Raw genomic sequence first — 13,698 nt, 5'->3', positions numbered from 1 at the left:
TTCTTGTCCTCTCGGAGATCTTTTATTTTTAAATGATAATAAATACAGGCGATGAGGAGATAGAGGAGATGAACAGATACATTAATGTAGGAGGAAAGGGACGAGGACGGGGGAGAGAGAAAGAAACAAGGACAAACGTGGAGAAGCTGGAAGTCCTCTGTCTTTCGACCTTGGCAATTTTCACTGAGCCCTTTGCCCTTCTGACTGGCTTTGTTTAACCCCGGAAGGGCTTTTAAACCAAATCCAGTGAGGTTGCTACCAGTAAGAATTAGCATTCATTAGAGTCTTTCTTGAAGCTCTTTTTACGGCAGCTGGAGCACATTCATTTCATTTCATTCATTCATTCATTCATTCATGTAGTTGTTAGACACAGAATGAGGTCTTACCTGTGCCGAGCAACGTCCTGGGTCCAGGGACAATGTGGGCTCTGGAAGCAGAAGCTCTTGATTCAAAACTACTCCATGTCTGTGTGACCCCAGGCGGCTCATGAGTCTCAGTCTCCTCATCTGTAAAATGGAGATAACAACGCTCATCCTGAAGGGGCGTTATGAGGATCATATTAGACTCTGGACAAGACTATTTCAGGCAGAGATCCTGCAAGTTTGGGAGACTTCAGAAGCAACGGGAGAGCTTGACAAATGTGAAGCGTCTTGGGCACCACGCCAGAGAGCAATTCCAGCCATGAGCCAGGGGGCCCAGGGATACGTATTTTTAGCAAGCTTCGTCTTCTGATCACACTTTGAGAAAATGGTTGTGGGTGTGTAGGGACAAATGTCCCTTTCCAACTCTCTTCCTTCTCCACCCAGCCTTCCTTAGGAACTGCCTCCTTAATTAAGTGCACCCAAGACCATGATAGTGACACCTGCAGGGTCACTGCTGCAGGGTGGAGTGGGGGTGGGATTTCTCCTCCCAGAGCCCCTGGGCCCAGCAGGCACTAGGGGAGCTGAAATGAGCTCACAGGAGTGGGGGTGGATTTGAGCTGATTTTGACAAGCGTCCCCTTCTCTCTCCCCTTGTCATCATCCAAGGAAGGTGGTGTGTGTGTGTGTGTGTGTGTGTGTGTGTGTGTGTATGTGTGTGTTTGGCAGAGGATGGGGATGAGGATTGAATCCAAGACCTATATTTCCTAAACCTTGGGCTCGGGTTAAATTGCATCTCTCCAATGTGGATGAAATGCCATTGTGAGCCCATTTCATGGTGGAGCAAACTGAGGCTCAAAAAGGTGATGCAGTGACCAGCCAGATAGTCTCCCAGACACCAGGGCCCTTGTTCTGTTCTTCCCTCATCCCACTCCTAGGTGACCTCTGCTCCCAAACCTCCTAACTAACAAACACTCAGAGGAAGAGCCCCTGGGGAATTAGTCTCAAGTCCAGAACGTGACGCCAGAGATCACATCCCTCCTGGACTCTGGTTTCCGAAGCCACCCTCTGAGATCTTGATGGGGCCACCCCAGGGTTATTCAAGGATCCCCTGACACAAGAGTGGGCCTCTCCCACGCCTGGTGCTCCCAGAGTTGTGAGCATGCCAAGGGCAAGTCTATGCTCTGTGTCTATGTGTGCACCATCTCTAGTCTCAAAAAGAAAGAAAAAAAAAAAAAAACTGGAAGGAAATGCATCAACTACTTTACTTGAGATTCTGGGTGACTGCCTTTTCTTCCTTTTGTTTATCTGAAATTTCTAGATTTTCCACAATGAGCAAGTAGCATTTGTCTGATAAAGATAAATGTGCTATAAGGAAAGAAAAGAAAAAGTCAGGTCACCTCGACTTAATTCTTGTGATGTCCACATAAAAGAAGGACAGATGAGGAGAACTCTTAGCATGTGCCCATTGGTGGTTCGCTACCCACCAGCTCCCTGTCTCCCTCTTTTTCCTGCCGCTGCTAAAATGGGCACGCTCCCCCCACCCTAAGTTTGGGGGAAAAGGCATCCAAATGCGGGACCCTCTTCCATCTATTCTTCTCTCCTCATCTGCTTTTCTCATCTTACACTGTTAGAGCAGAAAGGAAATGAGGCATAGGAAGCGCTCCTCCAGTCCCCACTTTTGAAAGTAGGGAAACTGAGGCAGAGAGAGGGAGGGACGTGTCTTTAGGGAGTGGCCTCAGGCCCATTAAGTCTCCTGGAGGACTCCCTTCCATCATGCTGGTTTACGGAAGGGCACAAGCAGGCACTGCGTAAGAACTGCAGGACAAACAGCCTTGCTCTCCCTGGGGGCACTTTCTGTCCTAATACAGCCTTGCAGGTAACTAGCACTGGGTCTACCAGCCTGTTTTTTTGTTTGTTTGGTTTTGTTTCTGCCACCTGGAATTACATGGGGGTGTAATTAGGAGTGAAGCTAGAATTCTTCTGGGGACAAACAAATCACACATCCATTCAGTCATCAAATATATTGAAGGCCTACTATGTGCCAGGCTGGTGTGTGTTAGATCGGGGTATTACGTAAAGCAGGGGGAGATACTATTGGTGCATAGTAGCAGTCCAAAAAAAAAGAAAAGAAAAAACATGACAGGCACCTTCCTTACCTGGTAATTGCCAAAAGACCCCTCTTCCACCCCTCTAGATGAGGAGAGGTCTTTGCACCCATCAAGTCTGTGTTATGTCAGAAACAAGAACCAGAATAGTTCCATTCACTCTGAGTGACTGAAGACAGGGGCACAACAAACAAACAAACAAAACAAGGAAAGAAAGAAAGAAAACCACACAGCACGGAGGGAAAAAGAATTTTTTTATTAATCTTTCTTTTTAAAAAAGTTGATTTTTTGTGGTTTTTTTTGTGGTTTTTTTGTGTGTTTTTTTTAGGTAAACCTCTTTCTGCCTCCCCTCCCTCGCTCTGACCACCCTCCTCTTAAAAATATAAAATGTCCAACCCCAGATAACTAGTGTACAATAAATAAACAGTAAACACAAAAACATACTTTATTTGTTTCTTCTTTATACAAAATAAGGAAACTAGAAGCGTTCAACTTCCAAAAAATTATAATACTGTACATCCTGACCGCCCAGCCTCCAGGACCCGGGCACGGAGGGTGGTCTGTGGGCCAGAGCCCAAGAAATCTTGGCGCCTTGCCCAGGGGGAGCGCAGGGTGGGCGAGTGTTTGAGTCTGGCCTGGACCCCCGGGCTCAGAATAAATGTCAAAGGAAGGAAGAGGTGGGGGTCTGGACCTGGGCCGCCAATGTCCGGACCGCCCCCCGCCCCTTCCTAGAGAAGCTGACCGTGATCCTCAAGATTGGCCACCAGGGGGCGCCAACGCGCAGGTGGCTCTGTCTTCCTCCCAGTGACACCCCCATCCAAGCGTGTTTCTCACTCTCTCTCTCCATCTTTTCTCTCTCTCTGGCTGGCGCTCTCTCCATCTTCTCTCTAACTCATTTTGCTCCCTTTCCTCTCTTCGATCTCTCTTTTTCTTATCTTTTTTTTTTAAAGACGGGAAAGCAGAGTGAGAAATAAGATTACAAAATGGCACTCGGATTGCAAGGAGGGGGAAAAAAATTGTCTCTGTCCCTTGGCTTCAGCCCTCTCTTGGTCCAAAGAGGTGCGGGGTGGTGGTGGGGGGTCGGGGGAAGTCTAGAGCGTGCTTGAAATCTCTTGACCCTCCGGAGTATTCACTTTGGTCCCAAGAAATTGCTCGCGGCTGCCGGGGAGCGCTGGCGGAGGGCGGGGGGTTCCCGGAGAGTCCGGGGGGTTCCCGGAGAGTCCGAGGGGTGGATGCAGATGCGGGGGTCGGTACCCCTCCGCGCCCAGCCGAGAAGCAGCTGCCGGTTGAGTTCGGACTCGAGAGAGAGCCCCCGAGGGCGCCCCGCGCCGCGGCCGCGTCGGGCGCTTTGGTTTCGGGAGGCTGTGTCCCGGGCGCGGGGGGTTGGGGTGGGGTGGGGACGGCCGGGCGGGGCCCCAGGGCCGAGCGCGGGGGGCGGGGGGCGGCCCGGCCCGACGGCCTTACCACACGGCGGCCTCGTTGAGCTCGGGGTTGGGGTGCGACAGGGGTCCGCTGTAGCCGCTGGTGCCGCTCATGGGGAAGGGTGGGCTGGGGCCGCCGCTGAACACCTCGCCGGGCATGGGGTGCAGCGCGCCCGGCAGGCCCGGCTCGGGGCTCGGCGTGTCCGGGTGTGAGATCATGTCGGTGAACCTGGGGTTGTCGGCAGCGTGCGGGCCGGCGAGCGGCGGCTCCAGCGCGCCCAGCGGCGTCGAGCCGGGCCCCGAGGCGGCCAGGAAGCTCGAGTCGGCCGGGGACTGCGCCTGCGACGGCGGGCCGTGCGCGAAGAAGTCGTAGTTGCCTCCCGGCGCGTAGTAATCGCCCTGGTAGTCTGCGGAGGGGACGGGGCGGGAGAGGGGAGAGTGAGAGATGCGAGGTCGCCGAGGGACTCGAGGGACCCGGCGGAAGAGACCCGGGGGAGGGAACCCGGGGAGACGAAGGCCAGAGACGTGGGACGTGGTGGGGGCCACCGGGACAGGACGTTAACGGGAGACCGCGCGACACTGACTCGAGGTTAGAGAAAGACCCGTGGAGAGGCCTGCGGAGACCAAGGGAGGCCGGAGGGGCGGAGGACCAGCCCCGGAGCTCGTGCTGGGCAGAGGGACAACTGGAAGTACGGAAAGCCTACACTCAGGGGCCGGGAGAGGCTCAGAGACGATGAGGAACACGCAGAGAGGTTCCTTGACAAAGAGAGACGGAGGGGAGACAGCGGTGGCGGGAGGCGCAACAGACAGTGACGATTCCTGACAGTGTCTTAGAGTTGGTGAGAGATACACAGAGAGCGAGAGTCACGGCGACTGCCAGATAAGGAGACAGGGAGAGATCGGCAGAGGACAGGGTGAAGGGGAGCGGACAGGGGATGCAGCAGGGAGCCCCCAGACTCAGAGCCGGTGTCAAGGCAAGAAAAGAGCCTCAGTCACCGAACCCACGGCTGAGACGGAGACCCGGCTTTATTCGACTAAGGCAGAGACAGTCTAGGGGACGCAAAGAGAAAGATGAGACGGCCGTGTGGTTAGAGACACGGGGAAAACCCGGCAAGAGACCCAGGAACGAGACGGAAGGTCGGGAGAGACAGAGGCGCCCAGAGACGCACGAGATGAGTCAGACAGACGGCCAGAGACGCTGGGGCTGAGAGGCCGGGGAGAGGAGTAGGGCGGGGATGCAGGGGCGGCGGACGGAGACCAGGACGCGAAGTGACTGAGATCGGCCCGCGACCCCGCCGGGGAGAAGCGCGGCCGGAGCGCCTAAGGGCTGGCGAGTTGGGCCCCGGCCGCGGAACCCTGGACTCGGAGCGCGCAAGGCGGCCTCAGCGCCCGCTCCTTCGCCCCCTGCGCCCCGCCTACCCGGCGCGGCCCTGTGCCCCGCGTCCGTCCCCGTGAATGTGGGACTCCGACCGTTTGTCCCGGCCTCACCTGGCCTGGAACGGAGAAAGTTGAGGCCCAGAGACTTGGGAGAGGGGGAGGAGGATGAGAACGCTCGCCGGGCCGTGTCTAGAGTTCCGTGTGCCTGCGGTCCTCCAGGCTGACCCCAGGCGGGTTTGCCAGGACCCCAGGGTTTTGGAGTATTTGGGGACATTGAGCGCTTTTGATAAACTGATGATAGCTATGGGCTCTCTCTCCGGAAAAATGCACAAAGGCGAATTTTGCCCACAAATTCAGGGAGCACAGGGGCTCCAGATGACACGCTCGCCCATTCTCAGCAAAGTGTTTCTGCACCAACCGTGTGACCTCCCCCTAGAGCCCCCTTTCCTAAAGTCCTTCCGCACAGCCTCTTCCCCTCCCCCCGGGTGGGCCCCGAAGGAGTGGGGTGTGGGAACCCAGGAAAGGAACACCGTGTAGCCCGCACTCGTGACAATAACCCGCTTTGTACGGCGGGAAAACCGGCGCGCCCGGAAGCCGGGTCTCCTCTGCAAACCCACGCCTCCCGCTTAGTGTTGGGGGTCTGTCACCCGGGCGAGTTCTGGACGCCCCTGCCGCCCCCTTCCCCCTCCAACCCCCCCCCCCGACATCAGTCCAAATGGGGAGTGTCTGGAGGCGGGCTTGGAGACGGTTTAGGCGACAGCTAAAACGGTCGCCAATTACTTTTTAAAAACCACTCATTCCATTCTCCCCGTAAGTGAAGAGAAAGGTTGGAAGCGGCGAATTTGGGGCCCCTAAGGGACGGGGATGGGGGACGGCCACGGCGCGTAGCGAGCCGGCTAGCCAGGGAGGGCCTCGGCCCCCGCGCGGAGCGCGCCGCCTCCGCCCATATGGCGGCCGGGCCGGAGGTAATTGGAACAAACGCCGTCTGAAAAGGGCACAAAAGCCGCAGCTGGGGCTTTGTCCGCGCTCCCACGGGGAGCCGCCGGCCCCGCCGCCCGGCCCCTTTCTCGCCCGCTGCCGGCCGCCGACGCCGGGATCTCCCAGCACGGATTAGGCGGGGCTGCCTCGCTGGGATTGGGGGGTCCCCACCCCCCCGATTCCGGGGAAAGAGGGGCCCGCGTGTCCAGGCCGTCACCCCATCTAGCAGACACGCGGGTAGAGGAGGCGGTGGGATTGGTGAGAGGCACACTGGTCCTGGGGGAAACCTTGGTTAATTACCCAGGCGGGGAAAAATTCCGGACTGGTACCTCCCCGCCAGCCTCCCTGCGCCGGGCGGAGATTTTGCGCTCAAGGAGCCAAAGATAGGTGAAGAGAGTTGGTGAGTAGAGGCCCCAGGACAAGTCCACAATCCCGGCTGCCTCTGGTGTCTGTAGCCCCCTCAACCTGGGCCCTGCCATCTCAGTCGCTCCCGGAAAAGCACATCACCACATTTCATCCACAATTTCTGGGGCCCCTGGCCAGGCCAGAAGATCTAACCTCCCAGGCCTGAGGATGTACCAAAGCTGGTTATAGGGTTCTCTTATTTTCCCTTCTGGGTCTGCCTGGGCACCAGGCTCCTGGCCATCCACATTGCCACCTCTCCCCAAACTGGGCTACTAGTCTCTGCCCCTCCTCCCCCAGGCTGGGTGGCACTGAGCACAGATTCCGCTCAGGCAGAGGCATTCCTGGGGGCTCCCCAAGTCCAGAGACTCGGGAATAGAAGGGGAAGGTGCCTTCCTAGAGTCCACAAGTCTGAAATGCGTAGGACGGTGAGTCAGTGCAGTAGTGCCCCAAAACAACTGGGTCTCAAAAAAACCAAAAACCAAAAAACCAGTAACAACAAAAAACAAAAAGCGGAGGTGAGGGAGTCAGAAGAGGTCATCCAGGAAGGAGAGCGAAGTAAGTTAACATAGTGGGGTGAAGGGAGGAGAGAGGAGGGAAGGAGGAAGGGAAGGGGTGACCAAGAGGAGAGTTCGCCCAGGCCTGAGCCTGGTAACACCAGCCATGAAATTCCTCTGTGCAAAGTGGGCTCCTCGCCCTCTGCAGCCCCCAGGACAGAGAGTGCATAACTGGGTTGGCTCAATCCTTGCCCACCCCAGCCCTGATGAACCCTGGTGTGCTTGAAGCCAGAGGGTGGGCGGGAGTCCTAGTCCAGAGCAACTGCCAGCCTCTGGGCTAACCGGGCCAGATGCTGTGTACACAGTCCCCGAAGCCCAACAGGCGATGCAGACTTGGAAGATAGCAAGGGGGCAACCCCAGATGAATCCTGACCCCTCCATCCCTACTGCCGGTGTTGCCCTCCAGTGCCTGCTTTCCTGCTGGTGCCAAATACACCAGGCCGTGGGCCAGGGCGGCAAAGGCTGTGTGTCAGGTTGGGATGGGATGCATGCAGAAGTGCCTGACTTGGTATGTTGCGTAAGAGTGCCAGTATATCTAGGGGGTGGGGTATACCTGTGTTGGTTGCGGGTGATCATGTGTCTAGATGCGTGTCCCTGAGGTCTCTGAACTCATGTGGTCCTGCATGGGTGTGTCCCTGCTTTTCTCATGTGTTTATCTGTTGGTACCACTGCATGGTTGAGTGAACCCATGTGTCTGATTTTCTGTCCAGGAAGTATCTGTGGGTGAGTGTACCTGTGTTGATGCGTGTCTCTTAAGGTGTGCTCATGATTGTGTACGTCTTGCATGGGTAGAAGGGAGGGAGGGGTCCCGGGGCAGCCTGAGATCACGGCTATCCGGCCCTGCACCCTCAACCAGCATTGACCTAGGTGTGGGGCACCGCGTCCAAGGAGGTTGCTTACCTCCATAGTAGGTGTACGGAGTGGACCCCAACATCTCAGACTCGTCCAAGCGGCCTCCCAACGGGCGCATGCGCCTCGGACTCCGGAAGAAGGCGTGTCTCCGGGCGCCCAGGGCGCTCAGCTGTTTCATCCGGCGTTCTTTGGACCGTCGGTTCTGGAACCACACCTGCGACAGAGGAAGGGGTTGTGAACTCTGTTCCGGGTCCCCTTCTCTCCCTGCCCGGGCCACCCCCGCTGGGTCCTAGCGCCTCCTGCGCACCAAGAATGCCCTGAGCCGGGGCCGGGCCGGATTAGACCAAAGGGGTGGAGAGGGGCCTCGGCGAACCAGCCAAGGGTAAAGGATTTCGCGGACCCGTGGGGCGACTCATAAAGACTTGGGCTTCCTGGTCCTCGGCCCATCCGCGGCCTGACGGCTTTATAAAGGCCTGCCGCCCGGCACGGCTCTGGTCTCGGCCCCGCGACTCCCCAGCCGGGCTCTGGCCGTTTGTCTGTCTGCTCGCGCGTCGGGCGCAGGGAAGGAGCACGTGAAGAACATCGCCTCTTTCTCTGCTCAGAGGATGGGAGGACAGGAAAGGTCCCGTACTCCAGCGAGGCTTAAAACCTTCCCTGAAAGGGGCGGGGGTGGGATTCAGAGACGTGAAGTGACCCGCCCAAGATGACACGGCCGGAAGACAGCAGGGCTAGGCTGAATCGTTTGGCTAGGAGTCTGACCAGCTGGCCCCGATCTCCGGCGCACCGTCTGCCCCTAGACCGGACTCGGCGCGCTCTTAGCCAAGGAGGCTGGGTGGGAGGCTCCGCCGAGCTTCGCAGCTCGCGGAGGCAGCGGGGCTGGGGAGGGGTGACCCGAGCAGCCCCGACCCGGGCCGCACCTGGATGACGCGCATGTTGAGGCCGGTCTCCTGCGCCAACTGCTCGCGGATGTGGCGCGTGGGCTTGGGTGTGGCGGCGAAGGCGGCCTTGAGCGTCTCCAGCTGCTTGGCTTTGATGGTGGTGCGCGGGCCGCGCCGCTTCGTGCCCGAGTTCTGCTCCTCGTTCTCGTTGTTGGCCGTCTCCTTGTCCGACGACGTCGAGTTGTCCGTCTCCTTGGGATCGTCCTGGAGTGGGTCCTGGAGGTCCGGGGACAAACTGCGGTCCGTACAGGATGACACTGCGAGAGGACGGAGCGGGAAGGGGGCAGGGCGTCAGCGGCGGCCCGAGACCTCTCCAGTCGGGTAGCCGGTTCCTGCAGGCTCAGGCCACCACCAACCCCGGCGGGTTCCCTCCCAAACCCGGCGACAGCCCCTCCCCCAGGGGCCCGGCGCCCGCCCACTCCCTCCAGGCGGGGCTGGGCCTTCGGAAGCGCCCTTCTCAAGCCCTCGCAGCACTTTTCAGCTAGTGCTTGGGAAAGGGGGAGTCGCGCTCTCTGGAGAGCCCGGCCTTCTAGGAGAGGGGACGGGAGGAGGGTACAGATGCCCTCCGGGCCTGGGACCTTCCTCTCCCTCCTCTCCTTCCTCGAGACCTCAATTAGTGTCCTCCCAGTGCGGCTAGAAATTACCAGGAGCTGAAAAGACTCGGAAAGGGGAAATTGTGCGGTTCCAAACTGGGGGAGGAGGGCAGCTTGGAAAAGGCTCCTGAATTGGAGGCGGGCGGGGAAGAGCTGGCAGTGTAGGCAACCTGGAAGGCTGGCTCCAAACGCTGACTCTCTTTCCCAGCCCCCGCACCTCCCCGTGCCTTGACCTGCCCGGTGCGAGTGGAGAGCTCTGAGCCGTGCACCGCAGGCACGCAGGGGGCAAAGGAGGGAGCGCAGGCAGGCCTTGGCTGGAGGGCGCTGGGGCCTGGCCTGGGGAGGGGCAGGGGGCCTCCTACCTGAGTTGAGGCTACCCTCCTTGAGGCTGGACGAGCTCAGGTAGTCGTCCTTGCACACGAACTTGTTCTCGTCGATGACGTAGAGCTCCTCGCCCGTGGACAGCTGCTTGTTGCAGACCATGCAGGTGAAGCAGTTGAGGTGGAAGACTTTGCTGCGGGCCTTGCGCACCAGGTCACTGGGCGAGATGCCTTGCGCACAGCCTGCACACTTAGTGCCGAAGCGCCTGCAGACACAACACGGCCTGTCACCCGGGGCCAGCCCAGGGTCCCATCCTCCTGAGGCCCTGACCTCTTCCCACCCTGCCCTAGCTTCTGAAAAGCCTCCATTTCCACATCTGTCAAATGAGATCCCAATCCCGTCCTCCCTGGCCAGAATGCAAGACGTGAGACAAATATCCAGGTCTGTTCTTGAGACTGGGACTGTCACCTGTCACGCCTCGGTCAGGTTTATTTGGACTCTGCTGGGCTTCCAGCAATGGGCGCAGCCTTCAGCCCAGCGGAAGGCCCAGAGCACCTCAAGTCGCGCCCCGCCCCCACCCCACATCCCTACCGGATCGGCCTGGGCTGCTCCTGGCAAACTCTGCTCTGGAGGTCGTGAAGCATTTTAAGCCAGGCAGGCCGGCTTTGGACCACTTCTCGGCTTTGCCTCCTGGATCCTTAACAGTCTGCTGGGGTCCAGGTAGGGCCAATGAGCCTGGCTGTCGGGTCCTAGCAATGGAGCTGGCGGGAGCCCCTCTTCTGAGCTGAACCTTAGCAGGAAGGAGGGAACTTTCTGCTGATCCTCAGCACCACCAGCACTGGACACTTTCCAGTCCCTGCTCTGGGCCCCGCCTGAGCAAGTCAGGGGCCTGTGGACTCTGAAGGGCAGGGACTGAATCTCCAGGTCCCCAAATCTCAGGCCCTGGCAGGCAGTGGGAAAATGTGACCAGAAGGCAATCCAAAACCTGCATGGCCAGAACACGGGCTCTCTCCAATGCCACCTTTTCTGCGTTCCTGGTCTAAATCCTTTTCTTTCTTCTTTGAGCGCTGGGAGAAGGCTGGCCTCCCCCGAAATGGATGGTGCAGACCGGCACTGGGAGGGGTCAGGTGCCGGTGGAGGGGGAGGGCGAGGGCCCAGGACTCTGGGGCCCCACGTCTACTTGTACCCACGTCTCTAAACAGGGCGAATTTGGGTGACGTTGATGTAGTGAGGGCATTAGAAGCCATAAGTCACTTTTGGCCTTATCCGGCAGCATAATTGGCCATATGCACCTTATCAAAAATCATTAGGTGCTTTGCAAGCACCACCACATTAGGGGACTTGGGCCTCTGGGGCCGAGGAGTTTACACGTGTAAAGGCACGTCTGACATTTTCTCCTATTCACGTTCCCTAGTGCCAGGTACTGGGTTCGCGAGCAGCCTTTCTCCAGGGCGTTAATCACGCACCCCCTCTTCCCTCCAGGCAGTTGGCACTCACAAAGCTGGGGGAAGCAGGCAGGGCTGAGCTGCCAAAAACCCCACAGCCTTCCAGGCCGACCTTCGGCATTTCTCAGCTGGGAAAGTGAGGCTCAGAGAAGTGATGTGCTGTGACCTGCCTGAGGGCTCCCGTGGGCAGCAAGGCTGGACTCTGGAGGTCCTGATTCCAGCTTCCATTTCATTTGTACTTTCAACAGAGGAGAAAATGTTTAAGGAGTTGATGGGGGGAGTGAGGAGAAGATTCCCTGCCCCATCACCAGGGGAGGCCTTTCTGGCTGAGCCCCCTCAGGAGCTGGGAAGTTTCTGTTTGTCCAGAAGCACTCTGGGGGTCCCACCTGCCTGGAGCCCAGCTTCTGGACTCCCGAACTCTGCCTGGTGGAAGAAGCCCTCAGCTGCCCCTAACTTCGCAAAAATCCGTAGTCTCTCCGAGCCTGGCTGGAAGCTTCCACCCTTGGGGTGGCCTCAGCTAGCAAGAGGCAGAGACGGAGGGGCAGCAAGTTTGTCAGGCTTCCTCCCCCTGGCCCAGCACCGATCCAAGCCGGCCTGGAAAAGCCAAGCTACAAGCAGCCAAGCAGTGTTCTCGTCACTGCCTGGGTTCAGGCCCTTGCTGGACCGAGGACAGGAGGGGAGTGGTGGGCTCCCCGGCTCCCCATTGAATCTGGTGGGCCTGGGAGGCTGGGATGGGTTTCGTGGTGTCCCCTTCCCTGGCGCCCCAGCGGAGCGCCTGCAGGGCGGGCGCTCGGGCAGCAGGGCGGCGCGGCTTCTTACCTGAAGAAGTCATTTTTGCAGTAGAGCTTGCCCTCGCGCGAGAAGCACTTCTCCGAGAGGTTGGTCTTACACTCGCAGCACTGAACGCATTTGATGTGCCACGCGCGGTCCAGCACGTTCAGCAGAAAGCGGTCGAGGATGGGCCGCTCGCAGCCAGCACAGTGCACCATCATAGCCCCGCGCCCCGGCGGCTCGGGCCGCCTTGCCCTCCCTTTGGGCCCCCGGCCCTCGGGCCCCCTGGCCCCGCCGCTGCTCTCCGCCTCTTCTCTTGGCCGCCGCCGGGCGAGTCCGGTCCGAACCAAGACTCAGCCGGTCAAGTCCTTGGGTGATTGCGGGCCTGGCGCTGGGCTGCCCTGGGCGGGGTGGGGAGTAGTGGCGTTCACAGCCTCATGCCCCGGGCCGCGCGCCCCAGTGTATCTTGGGTGGCCGCTGGCTTCGCCTCTGCCGAGCGGCTTTCCCCGGTGGCGGAGGCGCCGGCACTTTCCCCCAGTTTCAAGCGGTCCCGATCCTCATCTTTGTCTGGCCGCCGCCTAATTCGCGCATCCTTATTCAGATTTGGTGACGTGGCGAGGCACGTAGGGGGCCCGGCGGCCAATGGGTACGCGGTGGCCATGGCAACCTCTTAAATTTATAGCATATCTAAATTGGCTACAGCGTTGCGGTCCGGACAGAGCAAAAAAAACAAGGCATCAGTATTGTTGAGTATTAGCTTGTACCTGGTTCGGAGGCTAAGTAAGTATTTACCTTCCAGTTTGGGGCTGGGGGCTGGGGGCCGCGCGATCTGAAAACTGCGTCTCTCTTCTCTCTCTTCACACATATTTGGGGGGCTGGGGTTCGAAGGCCTAGTGGGAGGGGGACCTCTGCCCCCTTCACAATCCACGGAACTTGCAGAAGTTGCCCGAGGCCGGGATCGCGCTCTACGTCTGCCTCCTCTTCCCCAGCCCAGCCCGTCGTTTTGGACTCCCCCATCCGCGCGCCCCTGGGGTCAGCGCCCTGGAGCTGCGGCCGCGAGGTTCTCGGGACTCCCGGAGGCGGCTTCCTTTGTCATATGCGGGGGCTGGGGCCCAGCCCGTCCTTTCTCGGGGAGAGGGAGAGAGAGAGAGAGAGAGAGAGAGAGAGAGAGAGAAAGGCCGAGCAAGCCCAGACCCAGGTTCGCGGGGAATGTCCTCTGGCCCGGTCTCAGACCGCGGAGTTGTTTCCAGCCAGAGCGCGCTGGCCACGGGGCTCGGGGGAGATGTGGGGAGGGGGAGATCCAGGATGCACCGGCCTTCCTGAAGCCAGCTCTGAAGTGATGTTCACCGCGTCTCCGCTTTCCTCGCTGCACCTTCCAGATCCCGGGTCAGCCAGTCGGGGCGCCGCGGTGAGTGGGTAGCGCGGCCGAGGCGGGCACGCTGGAGATTGCGCGGGGCGGTGTTTGCACACGCTGGGCGTCCGGGCGGAGTGTGCAAGTTCGAGCCATCATAGGAGGCAGGAAGTGCCATTCCACGGGGCTCGGAGGGTGTGTGGGGCATTCGCAGGTGTGTGTGGAG

General features: G+C 59.2%; 1 protein-coding gene across 1 annotated transcript; it reads right to left on the bottom strand.

Annotated features, from left to right (window-relative positions):
* Positions 1 to 3,413: 3,413 nt before the first annotated feature.
* LHX5 (LIM homeobox 5) lies at positions 3,414 to 12,689 on the bottom strand. The gene is made up of 5 exons (XM_036823455.1): positions 12,170 to 12,689; positions 9,947 to 10,170; positions 8,971 to 9,248; positions 8,102 to 8,267; positions 3,414 to 4,294 (listed from the first exon to the last, which is right to left on the bottom strand). The coding sequence occupies exons 1-5, from the start codon at positions 12,340 to 12,342 to the stop codon at positions 3,927 to 3,929; spliced, it is 1,209 nt and encodes a 402-aa protein (XP_036679350.1). The 5' UTR covers positions 12,343 to 12,689; the 3' UTR covers positions 3,414 to 3,926.
* Positions 12,690 to 13,698: the final 1,009 nt, after the last annotated feature.

The sequence above is a fragment of the Balaenoptera musculus genome, chromosome 14 (genome assembly GCF_009873245.2).
Source record: "Balaenoptera musculus isolate JJ_BM4_2016_0621 chromosome 14, mBalMus1.pri.v3, whole genome shotgun sequence".
Taxonomy (NCBI): Eukaryota; Metazoa; Chordata; class Mammalia; order Artiodactyla; family Balaenopteridae; genus Balaenoptera; species Balaenoptera musculus.
The sequence above is the reverse complement of the archived record's forward strand: the minus strand, read 5'-3'. Positions and strand labels throughout refer to the sequence as shown.